Source organism: Magallana gigas, chromosome 6, assembly GCF_963853765.1.
Source record: "Magallana gigas chromosome 6, xbMagGiga1.1, whole genome shotgun sequence".
Classification (NCBI taxonomy): domain Eukaryota; kingdom Metazoa; phylum Mollusca; class Bivalvia; order Ostreida; family Ostreidae; genus Magallana; species Magallana gigas.
Genome location: NC_088858.1, coordinates 38948108 through 38975682, shown reverse-complemented (window position 1 = coordinate 38975682; position 27575 = coordinate 38948108). Strand labels below are relative to the sequence as shown.

The following is a 27575-nucleotide window of genomic DNA, read 5'->3' as shown; positions in this document are numbered from 1 at the left end:
TATGTTCTTAATAATTAAAGCTCAAATGACCTATAATTTACTGATGGAGAACTTTTGTGGATTCAAGTTCAAGTTAATTATATATACACTAAATAAGGATGAATTGTAGTTGTCATGCATAGCTATAAGTACAGAAAAACTCGGTTATAGTGAAGTCCTATAGGGACCATTGGCTTTATTTCGTTATATCCGTAATTTGTTATATCCGTATAACAAATTTGTAATAATAACTATATTGAATTCACTATTATATAAAAATGTTTTCTTTCACTAGACTATAATTTTGGTTAATTAAGGCTTAAAATAAAAATACATTACTTTGATACCTTTTATAATCTGATTGTGAATTGAAAAATATTTATGAAAATAAATTCATTCAAACTTTTTAAACTGTAAAGAAATTCGTTATAAAGGTGTTAAACTTTGTTATTATTCACCTCTACGGGATTCAAAATGAATTCGTTATATCCGAATTCGTTATATCCTTCAAATTTTGCTAAGATTTGTTTAGAATTTTACCAGGGACTAAAAAATACTTCGCTATATCCAAGAATTCGCTATTTCCGTGTTTGTACTAAACAAGTTTTACTGTAATATATTACAGGTATATAGTACTGATAAAACTGGATAAAATGGTGGAATTCCACTCCAGGACCTTTAAATTGTTTACCTTACAGGTGCTTGCATTAATTTTCAGATAATGTATTTAGAGATGCATGCTACCTTTAGGCCAAGAAATAGAAGGTGACAGGGCATATCAGAAAACACACAATTCTGCATTCCCAAATTTAATATTTGTAGTCAATGAAACTTGAGACTGATGTTTGTAATTAAATGGAAAGCAATACCCGTAATTTAACTCACGCGAAAGAAAGCATTTATTGTCAGTATCCTAGTAAAAGACACAGTAGAGGTAATATCCAGACACCTTATAATTAGCTGTTTGTTAACTTAACCCTCTAACAAACAAGGAACTCATTGATTAGCTGGTAAAATGAATGGTATATATTTTCCACAAATCCTCCAACAGATTAACAAAAGAGCTAATTAAGGTAAATATAGCCCCCCCCCTTCCATTTTTTTTAAATCCTTGTTCAATGTTATATGTATGACTTTTCATCACTGCATGTGTAAAGTTATATAAAAAGGAAGTGAATTGATCCTTTGTTTACAAAATCTGACAGGATGTCACAAGTAACCGTGACTTGAAGGATGACCTTATAATATCTCATAATCACATCCATCAACACTTATCAAAAGCAATGAAAGCTCTAGCAATCCTACTGCAGGACTTGTCTGAATACACTTACAGGTAAATTTAAATCCTTGTAAAAAAATTTTAACTTATTGTTTCTTAACATTATATTAAATATTTCTAATATGTTATACCAGAGGCCCTCCAGAGCACTCACCAAAATTCCCTACACCTGCAACACAACTTTTTAGCTAGCGATTTTTCTGCTGAATACGCCTCTGCAAAATCTGGTATAATGTATGGTTAGATATCTGGGAGCAAATGGGTCATTACAGGTAACATGACCTGAACATTTCTACCTTTTGTTTTCATGGATAAAAACTAATTAAAAAAAAGCATTTTTTGAATAGAAATGTTTCCACGCATGAACATGAACAAGTTGTGATATAAACAATAGTTCGATCTTTGACGCTATGTTTGTGGTAAATTTTGATCCTGATCAATTACGTTGGGCTATCCTAATAAAGTGCAGTAGTTATATTTTTTGCATACACACAACCCAACTATTATATTTTTTTGTAATTATGAAAATTTTATTTGTGGTTGTTCATGAAATAATATAAAACACAATTATAAAATTACTAAATAACAACACATTCTACATAAACAAATACAGGACTACAATATCATTATTCTCTTATATATCCTATAAATTGTGTATTTTGTCTTTACAAATCTGATGGTTAAGTAATAAAAAATGCCACTTCTCCTTAAAAAATAAACTAATGTACATCAATTGAAATATCTAGGTTTCTTCTTGTACACTAGAAATTTCTCTAAAGTTTGTGTCTCTTTTACAGACACTTCTACATTTTTTTCTTAAATACTTAATTTGGTCTTTTGTCTGATCACAATCTGAAAAAAACCTTTCAGATTGAAACACAAGAGATACACAATCCAAATGCCGCCAGTGATTTCACTAAATTTCTTCCAGTTTCTTGACAAACAAGGCAATCTGTTTTGATATTTCTTTAAGTAGTTCTTCTTTTGATGCCTTTGGGTGGTCTTTGACATATTTGGCGATGGCCATTATGGTTTGATTGCGTAATGCATCCACATCTCTTTGGCCACTCAGCCTCTGGTACACTTCATAGCCAACTCTCATTGCTGCCATATTTTCTACCATTTTGGGTGCTTTGTCGTCATTTACTGCCCACATCAAAGTTCCTATCTGCTGCATCAAGTCTGCATTATTCAAACCCCACGATTCGTCCATTGTAATGTTCCTTCTTTGGGATTTTGCAATACACAAAGTGTTGAAGAAAGATGGAAAATAAAACGGAAGTGAAATGAACGGAAGTAAACAAAAATACACAGCGCGCACCTAGCGGCGTAAATGCGCACGACATGATGTTGGATATAGACAAAAACTTGACATTTGAAGGCAGATGTGAGACGCCTTTGTAAGAAAAAACTCTCACGAGATGGTGTAACAAGAAAAAAGTGAAATTCCTCCAGAAATAAAACAGGTAGTCTTATATTTTGTGTAGGTCATTTTCATTGGAAAAGTACAGAAAGGGACAATGAACTTTGTGTGAAAATTTATTATGACAGTTCATTGAATTGAATTGACAAACTGCAGATAAAAATATTTTAATTTAAATCGATTTGTTACACTGTAAGATTCTTGATGTATTTAATATCAGATGTTTTAAATACTGTGCATGTTGATGTAAAGTTGTATGGATTCTATACACAGTATTATTTCATTCTATGAATATAGATTTTCAATTTTTCTGTGAAATCTTTTAATTGTTTTTTTTTAACTTCTTAGATATATTGTAAAATGAAATGTGATTATGTGGCCTTTAACTCTAACCAAAAGCGTTAAAGATTTAAACATTGCTTGGATAAATTTGTATATAGAACCGTTTTAACAAGAGCTTGGACATTCGGTGGGATATTTTTATCTAGTTTGCTCATCAAAACAAGCTGTCAAACATTGACCTCCTTTCTTCTAATTTGCTAAAAGAACCTTATTAATATTCATTGGCTTCAAAACCTTGCTCTGCTGTGTGAAACTGACGCTGTTTCAGCAAAATATACTTCCCTGGATGAAGTCGAACAAATGTTATTGCGTTCAGTGTATGCATATCTATTAGTCAATTGCTGGACAGTTAACCATTAGTAGACCCCGCCTTCATCAAATCGGAGTTTATCACATTCTGCCCAAAGTCCAAGCTCTTGTTAAAATGGTTCTATCTTAATTAAAAGGATGAACAGTACTCACATGCTGTAAGCATATTATATTTGATCATGTTGATGTGTACAAATTTTGGTGAAAAAAAAGTTTTTCAACTAGTTTGAATTTGAATTAGCATATTCTGGAATGTTCCTATTCTTATACAAATATCCATGGCATTTAGCAATGAACTTGATTTAATGAAGCCTAATTAAGCCAAAACTGCTAAATAGATTACACAGCCAAATATAATACCTTTATAGTAATTAAGCTAGGCCTTGACAATAGTAGATTTTAAGTTCAAGCTATTTCAGTGTCAATGAGGCATGTCAGCAGGTATAACGTACAGCTCCTTTACTATAGTTTCATGTGCGTAATTCATTGCCGTGTACATGGTGTATTAACTGTTTGACTTCAAAGAGTGGATGATGAAGTTCCATGGATTGTTAATATAAGTAGAATATGGCTTGTCTTGTGTCTTGTCTTGTCTATGAAGGAATCTCAGGATAGTCTCCAATAACTCTAATGAGAACTTTTATTGACTAAAACATCGATAACTTTTAATTTTGAGTTTTAAAATTTGAACTCAAAGGCAGCAGGTACTTCAGCTTTTACCTGATGACAAAAAAGTTTCCAGAAAGACAAAAAGACTCATCATCTGAAGTTAAAAGATTCATACGCTTTCCGGAGAGAGGAATGAATTGTAAACAAATGTTGATTTCTGTTTATGTATAGTCTTGTAAAGAACTTTCCAAATATTTAATGATTTCATTTTAATTCGAAATATTCTAGTTGAGCCATATCTCACTGAAATTAATGGACTGCATTATGTATTGTGGATTTTTATACATTTCTGTACATGTATTATAATTCCGTCTCTAATTTGAGTTTGTCTTTGTGGATAAAGACTTCTTTCAGTGGCTGTAGATATATATTTCAAATCGCTACAGAATTTTGTTTGAATCTACTGATAATATATTACAGTCCATGGATTGTTTGACTTTGTAGATGTGTATAACAGATCCATGGATTGTGTTATGGTAGACAAAGGTCCAGTTGCACACAAACCCCCTTCATCTAGTGGTTGCCAGAGTTCACCACTTCTAAGCCAAGGCAGTCCAACTAAACAGAACAGAAGTGCCATAAAATACGGGGAACTCATCATACTAGGGTATGTTAAAATCTATCACATATATACATGTACCTGCCTAACCTGTTGGCTTTGTGATTAAGACTGTACAATATTTATTTTTGTTTCTTTCTCTTTTTAAGAAATAAAATAACATTAAAAGAAATTTTTCCATTCTATTCCTATTTGCAATGTTTTGATACGAGGATTTTTGTCAATGTGGAAAAAAAAATTGTTTGATTTGTGATCATGAATTTGGAAAATAAATAATATCAGCGATATAGTTTATCAAATGTATATTATGTTGCGATGTAAAATTTGTTAATAAATGTTGCCGATGCAATAAAAAAAATTCAATCCACTACGAAAACTTCTGCTTTGACAGTATGCCATTGAATATCAAACACAAATGTTGAGAATTAGGTTGGCTAAGTAATGAATTGAATGTTTATAGATAACGAAATCACCTTAATTTAAAGAATAACAAAAATGTTTGTGATATTCACCAGTAACTTATTAAAAATAGTTATTAACTGTTTTCATTTGCAATTAATTGTTGATTATAACTACACACACTTAAATATTGCTGAAATGTATCGAAAGTTTAGTAAAATATAATAATGTGTTTCAGTTCTAGTTTCATAGTTGTTAACTTGATTGCTTATTAAGACGTATTGTTGTAGATATAATGGCCATCTTCCGAGTGGGGATAAAGGAAGGAAGAAAAGTAAATTTATCTTGGGGAAAAAGCCGTCCGGAAATGGGGTCAAACCATTCAGAAAACATGTCGTAAAAAATGCACAAGCTGCAAAGGTATACTCTCTCTCTCTCTCTCCTTTTCTCTCTTTCTGAAGGAAAAGGAATTTAACATTTAACCACTGTTGTTTTAACTTCCTTCTTTCATTCTTTCCTTCTGTTTTGGACTGATGAGTAGTGAGATATGTATTTTATCTAAAAGGCATTCATCATTTTGTACATGCATTCTTTTGCTATAAGTTAATGGACACTGTTTGTACTTGTAGACCAGTTGCATTACATAATGTCCAAATTAATGTATTATTTCGAGTTGAATAGAAAAAGCCTCAACATGAAATTTGATCACCCCGATTGTTATTTTTTTAAATTAATCAGGGTGTGGATGGCATTGCTTTGTATCATGCTTGTTTGTGATATGAATCTTTAATTTAGCATCGTAGAATAAATCAATGATACACATTGAGATGCTCCAGAGCTTTTGTTCCCATGTAATTCTAGTTCTCAATGTGGTGAGGCTTAACAATGAAGTAGTTTAATGATAAAGTACACTTGTAGGTTTCTAAATGAACTTTTCAAGAGGGAACATCCTAAAATATATAAATTCTATTTAATTTTAAGCATGTCATTTCCTGTCCACTGTTACAAGTGTTTTATATTAACCAGCACGGGGAATGGTGAAGAGCTTTCTAAAGGATGGCACTTCAGTGTGTGTGAAGTATGTCTCCTGTGTGATATATATATATGACAATGATGACATTGTGTTGCAGGCCCTACAAGACCCCCAGTCCCACTCTGTGACCTACACATTGTCCCGCCACCAGGCCGTGGTGGTCGAGTATAAACAAGATGAAGACACAGACATGTTTCAGGTATGGGTGAATTCTCCAGGGAGTAAAAAAACTCAGCTATAAATGCCCTTTCTTTATCAGTGCCACAGCAGCTGTAACACGTCTCAGGTGTGGGAGATTCCCCCAGGCAGTAAATAATACTCTTGATTAGTGTCATAAGCAGCTGTTATAAATTAGTTCCCGACTTTGACTTGGTTGTTTTCATTATTTTACTCTTGGTGGCATTATATAATACATATAATCTTCACAGCAGTTGGAAGTTGAAATTTGAAATTTTATTTGTGAAATTTTATTTGAATATTGGGAAAATAAATATTGCTGGAAGATTGAGGTATACCATATTATTGTTTTAAATTAAATTTCTCAATCAAAGAATATTAAAATCAATCCTTCATATACACAGTTCTGCTCAAAAACAAACTGTAAACATGTATTGCAATGTGGTATAAAATTGAGATCCCTAGTTCAGAAGTTCAGGATATCAAGAAGGGATGACCCTTTTGTTAGCAAAATACATGTAGAAGATTGACTTAAATTCTTATTATGGCTAAATGTTAAAGATCCTGCCCTCTTGTTTTAGATTGGAAGGTCATCAGAGCCCCCCATTGATTTTGTTGTCATGGATACTATCCCAGGGAACCTGCGAAGCATGAATGAAGGAATAACACAGAGTACGATATCCCGGTTTGCCTGTCGGATCCTGGTGGACAGAAATCCTCCCTACACTGCTAGGATTTATGCTGCAGGGTTTGACTCCGGGAAAAATATCTTTCTTGGGGTACAAATACACTCTTGTTAACATTATCATTGATGTGATCTTCAAAGTACAAGTGCATGAAGTCTACTTAAAAAGAAATTGAATACACATACAAGATGTCTTCTCCTATCATGGTTGAAATAAGATGATTTTTACTCAATGTGAAATCCACCCAAAGTCATGATTTATATTTTTAGTATGTGTAGATTTAAAGTTGCAAATTAGGGTGTGGTTGAGTTTAACACAAATAAAACAAGGATGGAAATAACCATAAATAAATTATTACAATATTTTTGGTAGATGTTCTTGTTCTGCCTTTATAAAACTCTGAAAGAGGGAAACGTTCAGTTTCATTAAACATTGTAAACTTTGTTCTTGTTTTAAATCCCACCAAATCCTTTTGCTTCCCTAAACTACTTATCGATATGGGAGTTTTAATAAGAATTTTTTATTCAATTATGAAATATGTCTGCAGGAAAAGGCAGTAAAGTGGTATGTGGGGGAGGAAATAGATGGACTGACTACAAATGGTGTGTTTATCATGAAGCCTCAGGAAGGATTTTATCCTCCAGGGAAACCTGGAGTATGGAGAGAAGTGTCAGTAGGGGGCGCCATATATCCTCTCCGCGAGTCCAGATCGGCACCCCTCAAAACTAACCAGGTACAATGACTTGAAAACACTGTAGAGATTTTTATTCATTTACTCCAAGTCAGTTCAGTCATGATTACAAATCTTAGTGTTGTGATGTATGATTTTCAAACATCTAGAACAAACTAAACTAAATTGAAATTGAAATTCTGAAATATATTCTAGTTTACAAATCAAATTAATTGTCCAAATATGACCTCTTAGCTAGAGGTCAAACATATAATGAGAGTTAAAAGTTGATTAAAATCACAAAAAAAGTTTAAAAACTTTGCAAGGATAAAAGATAAAAAGAAATTCACTGTGTACTGATTATATATTTTTCAATACATTCATGTATATCATGTACATATACCGGTATGTAATACAACCACATGTATATGTATAAACAAATTTCATGGCATAAAATATCTACCAAATTTAATTTGTTATACTCAAAGTAGAGGTGATGTCAATATTACAGTTTTAGGTGTATATTTCAGATTAAAGATGAAGATAATGTGTTGCAAGATGGAACATTGATAGATTTGTGTGGTGCTACTTTGCTATGGAGGTCTGCTTTAGGGCTGATTTCTTCACCGGTAAGTTAAAAAATGTAACCATTAACTGTCAATCAGAGAATATTATTACTAGTACTGTTTTTGGGAAATTTCATTTATACACATCAACAGTTGTATGATTTACCAGTATGTGTATTTCACTTTCATGTTAAAATCTCATTCTGATTACTGTTATATGAATGCAATTTGTTTGCTCTGTTACAGAGTGAACATGAATTTGAGAATCTGGTGGAAACCATTAACGCTGGTCGCCCCCAGTGTCCGGTGGGACTAAACACCCTAGTGCTACCCAAAAAAGGCACCCTGGGGCTGTCTGATAGGCAGCCGTACGTGTACCTACAGTGTGGTCATGTCCATGGACAGCATCAGTGGGGGCAGAAGGACGATAAGACCGCGCGCACTTGTCCGCTGTGTCTGAAGGTCAGTAGTTTGATTTTGAAATACATTTATTGGTATTTAAGTCGTTAATAGAATTTCTCTAAAAATATTATGTTTAGGGTGGGAAATATTTAGCAAAAACTGATTCTACTGTAGATTCCTTATTTTATGCTAGTACTTAATTCCGCGATACAACTGTTTTGCAAAAAATCGCGAGAATATAGAATTGCAAATGCCGAATTTTTATCTTAGTTTCATTTAGTTTACATCTGTCTGGAAAATAAAAGTGAGATTTTAATTCCGCGAGATGTTCTCGCTATTTTACGCAAATAATATTTCCTTGTATTTATTAGGAATCTACAGTTGTCTGAATTTTAATAAGCATTATTCTAAATATACCTATTATTAAACATATACTTGTATACACATGGCATTCAGTTATGTTAGCTAAAGTGCTTTCTGCCAAAATTGCTTTAGATAAAACACATAGCCAATTGAAACACCTGGTATGTTTACTGGTGTGCAACCAATTCTCGCCAAGGACCATTTCTCGCCAGTGCATTGCTACAATCTTTTTTTGTATATAATTTTATGTGTTGATAAAATGACGAACAATGTACTGGCAAGAAATGGTCCTTTGCGAGATTTGGCTGTATGCCAGTACAGTATCAATTTGTATTGATAAGAGTTTGGTAATAAAATAGTCTGACCAAAGCCAGCCCTTTTACAAAATAATAAAATGGATAAAAAATCCTTATAGTGATATTGAATACTGTAGATTACTAATTAGATGCAAGGAATTAATTTTCGCGTAAAATTGAGGGAAGCAATCCTTGTAGATTTTAAAATCTTGCTTTTATTTTCCAGAAAGTTTTGAATTATAGGAAATTAAAACAAAAAATTGGTTATCGCGATTTAATATTCTCAAGTGATTTGATACATAACAGCGGAATTAAGTACTCGCATAAAATAAGGAATTTACAGTACAATTTGCAGGAATGAGAAATTATTTGTAATGTTGAAATTCTCTTTTGTAGGATGGAACGTTCATCAAATTGAAGATGGGATGTGAGCTGAGTTTCTACGCGGACTCAGATCCTCCCACTCACTGCTTCAATCCCTGCGGACATATGGCATCGGAGAAAACTGTCAGGTACGCTGTAACTGTCTAGATTCACCTCTTGTTGAAAAGAACCATTCGTCAGCAAAGTAAATGTTTCTGTGGATTTTTGAGCACAGTGAACCTCTTATCAATAACTTGTCACAAAATTTGATGTTGCAGAAGATATTCTTTGTTATATTGTCAGAGGAAAAAACTTTTTAGTGCTCTCATCTCTGGGTTTTTTTTAAAGTAGAGAGGTATATACTTGTACAATGTACTGTGAACTTTGACCTTATTACAGGTACTGGTCTGAACTTCCTGTTCCACATGGTTGTCAAGGTTTCCAAGCCATCTGTCCATTTTGTGCCACGCCTCTTTGTGCAGAGACCGGGTTTATTAAGTTGATTTTTCAAGACAACACAGACTGAATCTTTTGTGATATCTGATAACTGCTTATTTTTGCTAATCAAGATAAGAAATATAAAACCACCAGGGAAAAGAATGTCTCAACCAGAAAAAAAAAGATAAAACCCAGTATTCATTTTATTTGTGTAAACATGGTACAATGTATTTAGAAGACAAGTTGTAAATTTATTTTAGTTACTAAATTATAGAAACGAATTGTCAAAGCATACACTTGAATTTATAACATTTGCCTTCTAAATATTATGTTCAGATAAATGCCATAATTGTTGTTCAATGAAATCATGTAAATTTGGGGGCATTTTAAGTACAGTGTGTCTGCCAAAGGCAACTGACTGTACCGTTATTTATTTATTTTTCTGCTGTCATTAGTTTCTTTTCAACATATAATTAATTTTCGTGGGTTGAACATTTCAAACCATGCAGCATTTCGGGAACAACTACAGTCATTCCAATTCTTGCTGTTTGCCAGGGGAAATATTTCAACAGGTAGCTTTGTTTCTTGTTAAATGAAAATTGGAGTAAAAAAATACAATATATCAACTGTTTTTAGCAGAGGTTTATATTGTGGTCCCAGAAATTCTAGTCGCAAAGTGCTGCTTGATGTTTTCGGTTTCTGCTTGGGTTATGCTAGATTTTTTTTAAAAATGGAACAATTTGGGCCAGAACATGAACCTATTGCTATGAATTAAATTTATACATGCATTGATCAAGCCATACATTTTATAACATATCACAACTATATACATGTTCATTTCTTGTGCTACCATTTACCTGATCTTGTTATACTGTCTAGGTGCTCCGATTATTTGGGTCCTTTTGTCTCTTCCGATCCTAAATCTTGCTTTGAGTGCTTTATTGAGAATGGGATGGGCCTTTGCTTATACTGTAGAACATCTTTACAATTTCTGTATTTATTGGGGCATTAGGCAATAAGTACCTGTATCTGTAGTAATGTATCTAATTTTCTTGCCTTTCACGTTTTAGTATTTTTCAATATTGATTATTCTTGTCACAAGCACCAATTTTGAGGTACACATGTACTTAAAGGGCCTTAAGTACATGTCACATGGCATTTTTCTTGTTAATACTTGTATGTAGAATTCTAATGTGTTGTTTGTAGATGAGAAGAATGTACTGTATTCGTAGATTTAGGTACAATAGTCGAGATTTCATCCTTTGTTATTAACATAGAATGAATCAGCCATATTTACCAGAACATTTACGTGTATGGTGCACTTTATACCTCATTGTAGATTGTTTTACAACAGGGTATTTTGTTTTCTTGGAAAAAAATAAGTTTATACGAAATTTCTTTTAAAAAATACTTGGTTATTCCTATATTAAAAGGGTGAAGGGAGTAGTGGATACTGTTGGGATAATAAAATGAGATATTCTCCCTCACAACATTTAAGGATGTATGTACAAGTATTTCATAATGATACAAGACTACCTTTTTTGTACCTCAAAATTTATTGAAGAACACAATATATTTTATTTATATTTGCACCAAGCTCTATAGTGAATTATTGTAAAAACCACCACTAATTTAAACAAGTACCTTTTGTGCCAAATTGAATTCTTGCCCTTTGTTCCTGTTCTCAGTTGTTTCTAGAGATTATAATGCTGGAGTCTGAAGTATTGATCTATGGGCTGGAATAAGATTCCTGCACATGTCTGTTTTGATTTTAAGCACTGCACTTCTTTGTAGATTAGAGCAGTATTTCTGTAGACACATTCTGAGACAAGTATTACTGCTGCACTGTTAATGTTTGTAACAAACTTTTTTTTTCCATTGTTGGCATGTTACAGAAAATGTCTTAAGTCAATATTCCTTATATTTTGAGATTCAAAAAGTGGATCAATTTTGATTATTCAACATCCAATTTTTTTAAAGAAATCCCCATGCATGTTATACTTTGTAAAAATTGAAGCATTTTTGTCTCTTATGATTATTGATATTTTACAAATGTTTGGTGAAGTACCGTCCTTGATGGGGATAAACACATTTTTTTTTTTATGTTCCATGTACATTTAGTCAGTTTATGCATTGTGTTAAACAATGGTCTGTCTGTACTTTATAAGAACAACAAGTTTGATGAGATTACTGTAATACTGAAGATGGAACGCGCGTGATATGAACACTGTCTCTAAATCAGAATTATCCCAACAACGCAGTATTTTAATAATTAATGAATTTATTTTTCTTCAGAATGTTAAGATCCTAACAAACATCCTTTAATCTTTTTATTTGATTTCACAAAATCAATCGCATCAAAGGCACATACTTTAATGATTCTCAATTATCACTTCAAAGCCATTAGGTAATTTATACACACCAATAAAATATAGAATTATCATTGATATGTCAGATGTGTATTTAAGAAGAGATGTATCTATCTAAATACATCAGAAGAATCCCCACTGAAAGCTTGTATATTTCTTGAACTTAATGTCTCATGTCCATTTTGTGCATAATCTTAATGTTATTGATTTTATAGACAAAGCCTGCCAGATATATGACCTATTCCTAGTCAGTCACAATTAATCAGTCATTAATTAGTTAGTTACTCCATTTGTAATCTTGCTCATTATATGTGTAATCCTTCTTCTCCTAATGACCTTTGGTAATTATGTTACTATTCTGATTTAAGCAAAAAACCAATTCATAATCAGCGTCTGAAGGACTGGCTTGAACTTTTTTCCCTTTCGTGGAATGCAGAAGGGTTCAGCTTGTTTGATGGGTTAGTTATTTAGATACTGCTAGACTTAAAAACTAAATGACGCTCTGTATACTGAAGATACATGAGACATATGGGTAGTTAAAATGGTCTGCCCCTTGATATATTTAGGGTATGATTATTTTTAACTTTATATTAAGCAAAGATAAATTGAAAGAGTTTAATATCATTATGTATATTATTTGGGGTACATGTATTTTTCCCAGTAGTCTTTGTTTACCGGAATTAGTATTTTTTGGTGATTTTCTGCAAAGTCAGGTTCCTTAAAAAGTGTGCTAAATATCAAAGTCAGTTAGATTTTACGTGAGGCTGAAGTTAGTTTATAATTTTTAGAAACTTAAAAGTAATTTCAAAGCTTATTATGAAATTTCAATAATGAAATGGTTACATGTGCAAATAAACAGGGTGATTTTATTAGATTGGTACATGTTTTTCATTGTTTATTTTAAGAGAAATTGTACAGCATGCAGATAAAATTTGCATAATATGGCATTTGATTGATCAAAGTATTAATGAAATAAACGTAGACATTATACATGTTCAAAGTATTTTGAATCTTTTTTTTTTAACAATCAACGCTCAAACTTTTTATTACCAAAACAATTTCTCATTGGTATATTGTCCATTTTGACACTAAATACAACTAGATGTTTTTATTAAAATTTGAAGGAAAACGAATGAGATATTTTATATGATAAATTAGGCATAAAGTTTATTTCATGTCGATCGTAATATATCAAATTTTGATCTGCATTTCCTGCTTAAAATTTTGTAATGTGAATGCGAAAGTGTATTTTTAGGCAAATGGAAGGGAAAATCCAATTGCACTCCTCGTTTGAAATCTGTCCAAAGTATCTTAATCCAGAACAGAATTCTAAACCCGTTCTAAAATCGCCATTTGGGGGGGGGGGGGGGTAGAGAGGTGGATAAAGGACCAACTATTAAAATGGGAGAAAAAAAATGTATACTCTACATGTAATTATATACATGTACTGAAATATTTAAACTTTGAATATCTTTCACATTCTTTTGTTTGAACACTTGTTTATTAGTGGGTTGGAATCTCTGTTATATTTCGTAAGATAAGTACATGTACATGCAACAATTTTATTCTATTTCCCACCAATTTCTGCATAGATTATGACATATAACAAAGTTTATGTACGGGAAATTATATAACACTGTGATATGGCTGGGAATCTCCAGATTCTGGCCAATCTGTTGGGAGATGTTTCATCTTATACATTGTGTCGGTGATTTTAAATATTGGAAATCAATACTACTTATTTACTTTAGAACAATTGTAATGTTAGCTGAACACTGGATCTGTTGAACAACTGATGAAATTATTAATTAAAAAAGCACAAAGGATTTTCCTTGTTTGTTGTGGATTTAATTGTTTCGTGGAAATCTGTATATTCGTAATGAGCTGCAAAATTATTTTTTGATATGAACGCACCTAAAGGATGCATCCCATTTCAACAAAGTGACTACTTTCTGCCCATCTATGTAAATAAAGTTGGTCTTTTTTGGACCTTGTTCACGAAACTAGTATCCCTCTTTTAAAGGGTTAGAAACAAAACAAACAAATCATCAGGCAGCCCTAATATTTGTTTAGAAATAAATACATAGCATTGATGGCTCCGATAGACTTTTTAATGATGGAAAGATAAAAAAGGGATAGATTAATTGAAATGTGACGTTAAATAAAACAGTTCCGTTGAGATGAAAATGGCACTGATGCATTCCGCTGTTTGAAGCTATTTTATATGTCAAAATTGTTGTGAATATTTTGAGGAAATTTTTTTTCTAATCTTTTTTTTTAATAAATAAGACTCATAATTTGGTGTGACAAGTTAAAGATAGCCTTATTCCAGATGAAATACTACATATTAAACGTTAAGAATGGTCTTGTATTTTTACGCGTTCAGACGGCTGACAGTAGGTTACGTTCTCAGCGGAGACCATTCCATACATAGGGGCCAAGACCGTTTTAACATTAATTTCAATGTAACCATTTATGGTTACATTGATATTAATGTTAAAACGGGTTTGGCCCCTGTGATTCCATGCTGCCAACTTATGTACGCATGATATTTTTGGGATTTAGATTAAAAATAATACGGGTAGTTCTGATACCTAACTGGAAAATATACTACAGATTTCTAGTATTTCATTTTCTACGGAGCGCCAAATTAACTTTACATCATAAATGTTGTGATTAACGTTTTTATGCTTTTTATAAACACTTTTGGGAATATAAAAGAGAGAAGTTTTGTGAAAATGGTATATTTTTTACGTATATGTATTCGTGTTCAGTATATATATTGAAGTTTGAACCCTATATACATGTAGTTAAAGCAATATGAGCTGCAATTTTCTTGATGACATTTTTTTTTAACGAAAATGTTATTTTCTACTAAAATGACAGAAATATCATGGTTTTTAAATTTCTTTTTGCCAAAATTTTGTGATAAGGGCAGTTAAGGAGCCTTAATTGGAGCAAAATTGAATTATTGTCGTCCTGTACAAAAATTTATTTGCTAGATGTTCTTTAGAAGAGATATCTTTCCTCTGTAAAAAATTAATGATTTTTTCCAACCTTATTTATCATAAAAGTTTAAGTTACATGCAGACTTATCATACTAGCAGGTTGTTACAGCAAAATAAAATTCTAAAAATACAGCTCATATTGCTTTAATTAGAGGTCATGGTTGAACAAATTTGTTACAATTTTATACATGTAGCATGTCTCATTAATACTTTAACATATCGTATGCGCCTCTTATTCTTTGGAGGTTGTTTCGTTTCCAATATATATACATGTGTGTTGAACTTGCGCTTTTTCTACACCACTCACCAATCCTATACCAATGCCCAACGCCCAGGAAACAACCAAAAAAAAAAAACCTGACGATTTAGCATTATTCGTTTTGACGTTGCCTGCTTAATTGAAACATATCTAATCCCAAAAGAATTGCATGTTTAACAAATATATGTTATAGACTGAGAAAACTCAAGGAAAAGTTTTTTTTATTAAACTATGAACGATTTGCTTTCAAAATAAAAAATAGACTGCCTTTGGGACCACTTAAAACTCTTTATGAAATATAAGGAGAGCTAAAATAAATACAAACGTCTAGTATCGTAAACAAAACTTAATTAATGCACTAAGTATTTTCGTTTTTATTTAAAAATTGGTTACAAAACCAGATTCTGACATTAATCTCGTGTGTCCAATGTGTATTTGATTATAGAACCATTTTAACAAGAGCTTGGACTTTGGGTAGTTGTGTCAAAAGGCATATTGTGACGTAGACATGTCTATTTCATTGCTGGCCACTCGGCCAAGGCTTTTTGAAATCAACAAGATTTGTCTGGCTTTCGAGCTAAAACTATGCAATCGGTGTATATATCGCTCAAAACCAGCGTCATTTTAACTTGTTTTGACGCAAGAAATAGATAGTTACGCCTAACTGAAAGTCCAAGGCCTTGTTTAAATGGCTCTAAACAGCAAGAGGATTATTATTGTGTCTGATTGTACTGATTTTAATACTGTTATTGAACGTATTGGACTATTGGTAAGTAAGACCTGAGACATCTCTGGTATTAATTAAGATAAACAAATCGCTCCCTCATGCACTTTTCTGACACAACATGAAAATGGATATAAAATTGTGATGCTCACAACTGTTGCCCCAAATAGACCTATCTTTCATATCTAATATTACATTGCCTTACAAAAATATATTGCAACAATATTTTAACGATAATGAATATATAACTGGTAAAAGATATTTCGTTTATAAATGTTACGTATGAGTAGTAATTATAATAAGCCCCCTCCTTGAATTTTAGGAAATTTTCAGCCTTGAGTGTTAGGTTTTTTTTTTTTCATTCTTTTTTTTTGTTTATGTATTTCATTTGCTAGCTTGCTAATATCAATGTCCCCATCCCCATTTTGAAACAGTTACATGGCTACCTTTAAACATTTTGGTAGCTATTACTCAAACACCAAACGGATAATGACGATTAAAGTATCAATATATCTCTGTATATTTGTTTCTTTTAAAACTTGTTAACTAAAACGTGTACAAAGAATGCGCGGGGGGGGGGGGGGGGGGGGGGGTGGTGTACGGGGAAAGTGAAAGTAGAATTACCCAGAATTCTAATAAGTGTAATATTTTAATCTTCGTATACAGAAGAGTTTCAAAAATGGCGCCCGTCGTGTTGGCATTTCGATAAAACACAATATTTTTGAACTAAACGTAAAGTTGCAAACAAATTTCAGACAAATATCACAAAAGTCGATGAAAGCCATGACTTGTGTTGTTTATTGTACATGGTATTAACGGTACAATGTCATGGCTAGGTGGAAGTTTGACATCCATTACCGGTCAGCTGTCAAACCTCACCAAAGATATACTTACAGAGGGAACTCAGGAAGTCAGTGGTAGGTGATTCTTATAATAAACAGCATATTCCTTTAAAACAATGTATACGTTGCAACGTTAATGTATTTAACAGTATGACCGTTTATTATAAAGATTTGCAGCTTTCAATACTCTTTCAAACCATTCACACTAACAACAAGATGAGTGGATGATAAGTGGACGCATGATAGGTCACCCAACAGTCAACTTGCCTCCATCCTTAAGTTTAACAGTCATCAGTTTAAATACCAGATGACTTTCATACCAACTTTCCTTTGTGCAATCGTACCTTTTTTAAACTAGCTTCAACTGCAGTAGCTGCAGGTCTGTAGCTGCCGGTCTGAAAAAATTCGGATGGACCACCTGGGAGCTACGGTGCCACCAATTGCAAAAAATTGTGTATTTATTGTGCACAAAAACATGCGGTAGTTTTGGACTGATTACCGTAATCTTATTTATAAGCAAAGTCTGTGGAAACAATTTGTACAATTAAATTTCACATGCAATTAACTAAATAAGTGGTATTGTCTACCTGCCTCTGATAGTCTTTTAAACACCTTAACCAGCCCGTAAAGTGAAGTGCAGTTTATTTACATGTAATAGTGGGGACTGTTGATCTGGATGTAAATTTAACATACATGATTTTTCGAGGTAGTTAACATGTACCGGATGAAGTCTGAGTCTAGTAAAGAGATGATCAGTAGTAAATTGCATGAAAATTTAATGGTTCTAATTGTTTTTAAAGTATTTGCGAATAACTAAGGTTAATCCATCCAAAACTAGCACACATTTTTGTGCACAATATAAATGCACAATTATTTTGGAATCGGTGGCACTGTAGCCCCCAGGTATGCAAATTTTTCAGACTGGGAGCTACAGACCTGCTGCTAAAACTGCAGAATTTGAAAGTTTGAGTTGACAGGTGATAGAGTTACTGTAGGTGTCACTATAGTATTAATTTTACCATATGTATATTCTTACCAAAATTGTGCAACTTTAGATACAGATTGTAAATTAAAAAAGAACTTCTTGGAAAATCCTCTTGGTATCATTTTAAACAACACTTTATTTACAATTTAGTAGCAAAAAATGCACATGCATCCAGCAAGGCATGAAACTTTGTTCACATCAATGTTACATATGTGCTTGAAAATCAAGCCTGGGTCTTTTTACCCCCTCGGAAACAACACCTATAAAAGATTCAAATGACATTGCATTATTACAAAACTGGTATAGGTTCACATCAAAACATGTCTGAATCAAATTAATTACCAATTTCCCCTTTGAATTCAGGCATTTCTGCCTGCAACATTGGCTGATTTTTGCTTTTCTTCTCATAAAAATCAGCCCCTGTTGCAGGCAAAAATGCCCAAATTCAAAGGGAAAATTGGGAATTAATTTGCCTCAGCCATGTTTTGATGTGAACCTTTGGTGAATTACTGTTATGACAGGTAGTGGAACGAAATATACCGAAACGAAATCTACCGAAACAAAATCAAATCAAAACGAAATGAAACCAAAACGGAACAAAACTAAAATCAAGCAAAATGAAATCAAGTTCATTGCTATACATGTATGTGACCATTTCAATCTTAAAATATATTACATGTATATATTTAAGTGTTTACTAGTATTTGAGAGGTTTGTTCATTTCTAAATGTGTGCAATTTTAGGTGTTGATCACACAGTCACTCCAAAAGTTATTGCCCATTTCTATGCAAAACAAAAAAAATTAAGACTCTAAATATAAACCTCAAGTTCCTACTATCACTTTGGGTTATTTTTTAATACAATGCATTTGTAATCATACTTATAAACACAAAATCAGACTTTAGAACCTGGCATTTCTTGTTTTGCTATTGTCTATTTTAAAACCAAACTTTATCAGATCACGCACTTTTATAAACTGTTTAACAGTAAAATAAAAGCGGAGGATTAGTAAATTTTGAGAAATAACATGGTAAATTGCAACTGGTCCTCGGCCGTTGGAGATAAACTGTGTTGTCACACGTGCTTTCATTTTTTAAGACAAACAGTATTAGTTGCTAACTGACAGACTGCCTAATTAAGTTATCCCAGTGAACTGAAGAAACCACATTAAAGAGGAGACAAATTTCATTTTCACAGGGTACATAATTAAAGTTTTATTTTACTGTAGATGCAGTTATAAGGGTGGTTTACACTCCTTCATACTAGAAATTTTATTTTTGATACTTGTACATCACAAAAACATAGGCCTTGAAACCTACTGTGTGTGGTGGGGGGTGGGGGGGGGGGGGGAAGTAAGGGAGTAATGAAATGAACAAACTTTTTTTATCTTTCATTGCATGTTAACACAGACTCATTATGAATGATCCGTCATTTCAAAAATACACACTAAGATATAATTAATGTATACATGTAATATATTTTAAATTAAAATGGTTACATATACAGTGTATATATCAATTAACTTGGATTTCATTTTGCTCGATTTTATTTCATTTTATTTTGTTTTGGTTTCATTTTGGTTTTATTTTGATTTGATTTCATTTTGGTAGGTTTTGTTTTGCATCTTGGTTTCATTTAGATTTGATAACGTTTTGGTAGGTTTCGTTTCGTTTTGGTAGGTTTTGTTTCTATTTTGTTTCGCACTTTACAGGTACTGTACCCCTCTCAGTGACCTCAAAAAGTAAAGTGTGTTGAATTCAAGTGCAGATGAAGACTTGATAATAAAGAGTCACATTTTTACCCAGTATGACACATTTACTTTTTGTCAATACAGTTGTAATGCAAATTACCTGATATGTAGTGTAAGATACAAGCGAGTTTTGCATGATTATGCAACATGAAAATAGTGTGAAAATGTCAAAAGTTGAATATTTAATTGAAAAATTGGTGAAAAGTATATGAATATAAGTAATATGGAATCATTCTTTGAATATATTTAGGTGATAAAATAAGGCAGTGCATGATAAAATTTATCATAAAGGGCTTTATTAGATTTGATCCCCCCCCCCCCCCCCTACGGTACACCCATACTTTGCTTGTCGGATATTAAAGGATGCACTGTATAAATACTCTCTGGATTAGGTAAATGCTATTTAGCTATCCCAATTAATTACATACAGAGATGGACTAAATTAACATGCATTTAATTATGTCTATGTTAAAAGCACATTATTTAGCAGTGTTCAGTTCATTAAGTGACAATATTTATTAATGTTAAGTACCTATGATTAACAATATTTACATTGTTTAACGTTATGCTTTTGAGGTTAGCTATGCATGTTTTATTTCATAAAAATTTTTATGTATATTTTCTGTTATCATTGATATCTTCATACTCGCAAGACTCAGACCTACCAAAGAAAGCATTTTGTTGTTCAATCGAACTTCCACTATTATTTTACCCTGGTGAGCAATGCAGGCACATGCTCATTGATAAACTTAAATGCATGTCAGATCAAGCTTAAAGCATGAAGTTCATTGTTTACAAAAAGGAAAAAAACTTTATTGACAGGTATGATGTAATATTCTTGGCGTTTGTAATCAATAGTGCAAACTTGAGGGCCGTTGTTATGTAATGTACAAGGTTTATACCTTCATTCCTGTCCCAACAAGAGTTTCCTTACTTAATCATTGGGAAATAGCCACACAGGTGAGCTATTACCTGTCCTTTTAGGAGTGCCATATATGTGCTTAGGCGGTTTTCTTGAGCCGCCGCTCTGAGTCACTGCTGAAAAGAATCAATATGTGTCACGTATTAATTAATAATTGCATTAAGTTTTATTTATTTATGTTTCGATCCATCTTTTTCTTTCCTAATGACCATTGATAAGATGGACTATGGCACCAGGCTTGTCATGTTGCTTTGTTTCGTTTCATCAGGCGCGAGACATCTTTTTACGCAGTCACTATTTAATGTTTCACTAGTTCGAGTTGTTTCATATTGAAAACTTAGATGACCAATCATAATTATAATGTCTGTTTTGATGTTATAAAGACTACTTGTGAATTTCTTTATTTGAGACAATAGGTTTGCAGAAGCTTTATGAGGAAAATCTTTCAATTTATATTCATCTCCGTAGTTCTTTCTGCTGTAGTTTATCTTAACCTTGGATTTGTCAAGCATTTTCTTCAATCAATTGTCAACGCTCTTCAGTATTTTGTTACATCATTTGATGTACAGATTCTGTTTATAATTATAAGATATATTTAGGAAGATAAATTGGAATAGAACATTTGTGACAGCTCAGAATTAGAAGTGTTTTACCCCACATGAAAATTTGATTTAATATTTTGTCTGGAACAGCAGGGACAAGCTTGTAGTTCATGTACATTTGGACTAAACTGTATTACGTTTTTTTTTCTGGAAATGCTTCTTCCATATGCATACTGATCAGATACTTTTTTGGGAGTTGATTTTAATCAACTCTCCTATGCACTTACTCGGGCAAAGCGAAAGTGAAACAGTGTTTGGACCTAAGCACAAATCAATACCACTGACAACACTTAGTTCTTGAAAATAATCGATAAATTCGATGCTATGTATTCTGAAGCATTGTTTTTTAAGAAAACTTATTTATTAATACCATGAAAATAATTAGATTTTAAATTGTACAAACAGTTTAAATATTTTTTAAAGTCGTATGTATTCCTACGCTAGAGTTCAATGTAGTCTCGTTCAACCAGACGCTTGGCTGTCTCCGTTAATATCCCACAAAACAGAGTCTCTCTTGCTTGTTGGAGATAAACGGAGACAGCCGAGCATTTGGTTGAACAAGACTAGAGTTCAATCATGCCTAGATCCATACAATATCTCAGAAATATTTTGATTACTGATACTACTTGCCATGCAAAATCACTTATCGTTGATTTTGAATAAATGATAATCGATAAAATCAACTCCCATCAGTACTTCAGTACTTTGATTTACTTTATTAAAGATTTCTAAAATTTGAAATCTAGATTAAGTGGATATTATTATATCTTTGAGAGGTTGCCATCATCATGACTTTAAATACTGTTGTTCTAAAGGAAGGGTGAAAAATTGCAATTTCTTTTTAATGATAAACCATATGATTTTAATTCTGTGGCAAGATTTTAACATATTTCATATTGGCCCAAAACTTTGGTTGCTCTTTTTCCTTAACCATATAATCTGATAATACTTGCCAAGGGGTGGAGTGGTTTCACTTCTACCCAAATCCTCTTGCATTGGGCTTGAAATTTTTTAGATTGAGAACTATGAATCCTTCTGAGAGACCGTAAAAGGAAACATTTGCAAAGGGAGTTCATGTTGATCTGCAGAACAATTTTCGACACAGCTGTATGTTACCATAATATCCCTTTTAGCTCCCCTGTCCCCAGAGGATTTTCTGGAGTTTTATTCAATTATCTAAGATGAAGTGTCCCTATACAATCTTCTAACTGGTCATAACTGACAATAACTAGAAATAAAGAGTTCATATATGGCATATTTTTTCTTCAAGCTTTATAAATGTATTGAGCTGAAATTTTTTAAAACTTGAATATTCTTTTTGAAATATTACAAGAACTGTATTTTATCAAGGAGTTTTCAATACTTTGTAGAAAAAGCCCTGAACTCTCCGATAAGCATAAGAAAAGAATAAAAAGAGTCTTTTATCAAAGTTGAAGTTACTTGTTACAATCTCTGTATTCACCAGAATGTGGTTTGATTCCTTCTTTTCTTACTTGAATTATTTGCTAAAAACACAAAGCAATACCCAGAGTTCCTGAAACTTCCTTTGAATGCTGGGCGGATTTTTTTTCCAGCAATACTAGATCATGTTTAAATATTTAAAAACCATTTGAAGTATCATTCAAAGTTTTTGAATGCACTGAATATCACTTGGTCTATTGCATTTAATATTGATTACAGAGTCCGAATAAATGTATATGGTTTTAAAAAGAAACAAGTGGAAAATGGTATATATATACCTGCTGAATAAACATTTCAAAATAAAGGTATGAAGAATTTCAGACTGAGAAAAAAAAATCAATAGAATAGAAGTGGTAGATACTTATTTATATATGTACGTGGTGTAGTGACTGAGATTATTGGGTTGGTGGACGCTCAGGTGATAATGCTGCTTGGTTAAGGCAAGAAGATACACTGATACCGGTTACATGGAATTCTGAGACTTCAGCGTTAATCCAAACCCAGGTCTGTTGATTTGACCATGTTTGCATTGGGAGGGGATGGCTAGAACTTCCTTCAACACAGGCAATTACTGGAGGGTAAGCTTTTTATTGGATGGATACCTCGGCATGGTGCCATTTATAACTCTGTTTGCCTCTTCAGTTTAAACGGGCCATGATTTAGTGCGGAATATTGGCTGATATGAGCTGTTTGTTTTCTTTCTGAGTCGGCCAAATTGATCTGGACTGTTCGGGGTACTTCTGTTGCGCATGGATTTGACTGGCACAGAAAAATCTTTTACTGATAAGAGAAATCTTTGCCGCCTAAGCGTGAGTTTGATAAGAGTTGAGACGTGTTGCTAACTTCATTTTTGCTCATGACAACTTTTGAGTTGTGATCAATAGTTTGGTTTTATATTATGTATTTTGAGTACATAATAGATTCAATGTCTTGTGTCATATTTAAAAATTAATTTTACAATGTAGTAAATATAAAAGGAGGTGATACAATTGAAACATTGAAATGAAATAAACTTTCTAATCAATCTCTATGTGTATCTTGAGGGAGGGGCTATAAATAATGTAACCATTTATAATTATCATTGCCCTAGAACTTCAGGTGTTCATATCTCTCTCCCTATTGTTTGGAAACTCATTCCCTAAGTAGAACCCAGCCATGTATCTTGGGTGGTGTAAATATGCTGTAATACCCGGGATTGAAAAGGGTCTTTAAGGTAACAATGTTTCTGCTGAGGTGGATTTTTTTCTTGAATAACCGAATGCCTCAGTAGTGAGGCTCTGAGGGGACGCTATCGGGCTGGGTTATCTGAAGAATGACCAAATATGGCAGAGTCTACAGGTGTGACCGATATTTCTGTTTGTCTTTTCAGACCATGCCACGGAACTGAGGATCGCTCAGGAAAAGAACGCCGAATGTCAGAACACTATATCAACCATCAAAACTGAGGTAACATTTTAAAAAAATATTTATTGAATATTCTAATATTTTGAATTTCACTTCTTTGAAATTTTTAGTTTTCAATCAATAAAAAAAAGAAAAGAAACATATCCTGGAACATGCAAGGTCATTGCAATGACATTTCATTTAGCAGGTTGGTTTATGGGAAGACATTGAATTGAGTTATCTTTGCATTATATTGCATTCATAAAACTGCATTTATAGCTGTGATCAGCTAGTTTATTGCATAGATGAATTACATAAGATTTTAACCTGCCAACCCCAGACCCATCCGAATCATATACTCTTGGGTACATATGGACATTATGGAGGATGGAAGAATGATTTAAAAGATGAATTTTTCTAATTATGAACTTTATGCAGTTAGTTGTATATAAGGGCTAGGACAAGAATTACCAATAAGCAAAATCAAAATTTGTAGGAATTGTCACCTGATCCTGTGCAACTGGTCCTGTTTATTGGAATTTGAAATTCAATTCCTGATAATTTTAAATCCAGTCATGTGACCGCGTGATCCTTGTTTAATTGTCATATCAACATGACTGCATCTTTTTTCATGTTATATTTTGTCTGGCGGGTCATTCAGGTCAAGGAATGTGCTGTATATTGCTTTTTCTCAATACCGGTTCATGTACTTCATTATGCTAGATGAAATCAGCTTATTGTCAAGGGGAAGTGAGGGGGTGGAGGTGGGGGGGGGGGGGGGGACTAAAGTAGGTAAACATTTTGATATGTCCTACATGTGTACTTGCCCTATTTTTCAAAAATATTCAAATATTATTGACCACATGACATAAGTGTAGTATATACATTATAATATGATTTGTGGATGCCTTATTATCAACAGAATCATCAGATAGCAAGGTTTCTTGCCTTTCTTTAAATGTTGTTGATAAATTGATATTGTTTGTTATAAGTTGGCAATTTATATTGCCCTTAATTCCTCTTTTGTAAATATTAGTTTTACTATTTTAGACTGACAATTTTTCCCTTGAGTTTTTGCAAAAATTCAGATTTATGCAGTATTTTAGAATTGCACATTCTTTTTTAATTCATCTGTATGAATTATGCTGATGTGATCCAATATATGCAAAATTTCGAACCTTGTACAAACATCGCATAAGAATATCATGCAAAACAGACATATTTACTGAAGAAGTTATTGAAAATGACTAAATGTTTAAACCTGTAGGGAATGTGCATAATGCATTGCATATTCTTTAAAAGGAAAGTATTTACTAAAGGCAGAGGACTGTCATTTTGCCTATGAAGATGGTTCATGGCCGCCTCAATGGAAAAGCAGACGTCACCTTTGCCTCATTTCCCAGACTTCCCCTTATAAGTTGTGTGTCTTTGTCCTTATTCGTTTCCGTATGCAAACATTTTATTTGCACAAAAAGCTGTTTTAACTCTCTTTCTTCTTGCAATGTTGACATAGTTGGCACATGGGACTGCCTTTGAATTTTGTGAATGCTTACATGTTTTGAAGGGTGGATCTCAATTTTTTCCTTGAAAGTTTTCATTTTTCATGATCATGGCATTATTTCCTAGTACCATATCACCTGCTTCTGAATATCCACTCTACAGTCATTTGTGCTAATATAATTAGTGCAATGAATTCCCTTTGTTCTTGCAGTTGGAGTATAGTACCTAAAACAATGATACTGATTGATGATTGAATCTATCTGTTTACATCTGAGGTTTTTGGGGGGAGTGAAAGTAATAAAGTTTTGTATAAACATCTGTTACTCCATAATATTAAAAAAAAACTGTCTGCATCAACTAAACTAAGTAAACAGTGATGTAATAGACTTACCCAGTATCATGATAGGAAAGAAATTATTCAAAACTTTTACAATACACATTAAAAATTTCATGGTATTATCATGAAGTATGGTCACAAATCTTTTGGACTCTAAGAAATGTTTCAACCAACATGACAAAGTGAATTTATAATAAAATTCCTGTTATACAGGCCATAGGGTCAAGAAACAGAACTTATACTGAAGTTGTACACAACCAGAAAGATTGTTACCCTTTCATTTCATAACTACAAAATTCAAGTCATTTATGACTTATTATCATTGATTAAAATTTTAATTTATTAAGTGTTAAATTCCTTGTAATCCTAAGGCCATGTACTTTAACTGAGGGGATTCTAGCATAGCACTCTGCCCATGCTTCCCTGGAATACCATTTTGTATTATTATACTTTCATGTTAAATACTGAAATCTGATTGGTTTAGACGCAGTTGATAATCCGTTCTATTACCCTCAGCGTTAGCAACACACTTAGCAACGGGTAACACAACGAATTGTTACATGCGCGTAAATTATGCGCGTACGGTTCACCGTGGAATTCACGTCATTTCTATATAAAAGCAGTAAAAACATCTATAAAATTAAGACATTCAGTATAATAAAATATATAGTGCCTGTTTGGGAGGATAACGGTTGAAATTGACACCCCTCGAAAACCATTGTCAACCTCCGCTTCGCGTCGGTTGACAATGGTTTTCGAGGGGTGTCAATTTAAACTGTATACCGTTACCCTCCCAAACAGGCACTATTTATATACTACTGTATACAGGGAAATATTGGCCCCCATTTTGATTATTCTGCCCTTTCGCCCTGGTTGTCAGTGGGCAAATTTAAGACTGGGCAAATTCCACTGTCTCAACTTCTTCTCTTTAAATACAACTTTGTCTGGGTGAATTCTAGAAGGATTAAAGCATTTCCAAGTGAAGAAGTGCGAAAATATCACGGGGCGAAAATAACCCTGTATACAATACTATCTTCATACTGAGAAGAAAACAAGATATTGGACACAGCTGTCTCCATGTCCTCAGTTTTTGGTCTCCCTGACAGGTGAGACTGGTTACCTGACAGGTGAGACTAAGGCTGGGTGATGGCATGGATGCTGAGTCAGGCGGAGTGTCACTCACACAATAACAAGAGTACCAACATCACCAGCCATTGCGTTGGTTGCTGCAGTGTTTTGACATTTATCTGAACAAAATGAAACCACCAGTTCTTGTGATAGACTTGACTGTTGCATAAAATATTTTCAATTTTTTTTAATTTCATTTGTTTAGCTTTATCTTTTTTAATTTGTTTATTCTACATTAAATTGGCAATTTATAAGTAATTGTATACAAAGAAAAAACCCCATAAAAGTATAAAAATTTTCAATCTTTTATAGATATAGGTACATCATAGAAAGAGATAGACAAAATATCTTG

At 32.9% G+C, this 27575-nt stretch overlaps 2 protein-coding genes across 8 annotated transcripts in view; both read left to right on the top strand.

Annotated features, from left to right (window-relative positions):
- Positions 1 to 1170: 1170 nt before the first annotated feature.
- Positions 1171 to 14149, top strand: LOC117680442 (protein pellino). 2 transcript variants are annotated; one of them, XM_034467995.2, is made up of 10 exons: positions 1171 to 1312; positions 4446 to 4608; positions 5250 to 5379; positions 6090 to 6191; positions 6751 to 6948; positions 7403 to 7588; positions 8056 to 8154; positions 8338 to 8553; positions 9549 to 9664; positions 9915 to 14149. In XM_034467995.2, the coding sequence occupies exons 2-10, from the start codon at positions 4463 to 4465 to the stop codon at positions 10039 to 10041; spliced, it is 1320 nt and encodes a 439-aa protein (XP_034323886.1). In that variant the 5' UTR covers positions 1171 to 1312; positions 4446 to 4462; the 3' UTR covers positions 10042 to 14149. The 2 variants fall into 2 exon arrangements, with proteins under 2 accessions (XP_034323886.1, XP_034323885.1); XM_034467994.2 differs by lacking the exon at positions 1171 to 1312 and adding an exon at positions 1771 to 2724.
- A 2830-nt stretch (positions 14150 to 16979) lies between these two features.
- The window catches only part of LOC105341754 (thyroid receptor-interacting protein 11), a 34410-nt gene continuing 23814 nt past the window's right edge, over positions 16980 to 27575 (top strand). For 4 of the 6 annotated variants that reach the window (XM_011448439.4, XM_011448436.4, XM_011448438.4 and 1 more), the window contains exons 1-2: positions 16980 to 17230; positions 24245 to 24321. In XM_011448439.4, the coding sequence (XP_011446741.3) occupies positions 17137 to 17230; positions 24245 to 24321 (171 nt within the window). In that variant the 5' untranslated portion in view covers positions 16980 to 17136. Of the gene's footprint in view, positions 17231 to 23287; positions 23454 to 23560; positions 23685 to 24244; positions 24322 to 27575 lie in introns of those variants that run through there. The other 2 variants (XM_020072737.3, XM_020072736.3) reach the window with 2 other exon arrangements.

Coding starts and splice junctions, on each gene's coding strand:
- LOC117680442 (XM_034467995.2), top strand. CDS start 4,463: ATGGATTGTGTTATGGTAGACAAAGGTCCAGTTGCACACAAACCCCCT. Junction 6,949..7,402: donor GGAAAAATATCTTTCTTGGG/GTACAAATACAC, acceptor ATATGTCTGCAG/GAAAAGGCAGTAAAGTGGTA. Junction 8,554..9,548: donor CTTGTCCGCTGTGTCTGAAG/GTCAGTAGTTTG, acceptor TCTCTTTTGTAG/GATGGAACGTTCATCAAATT.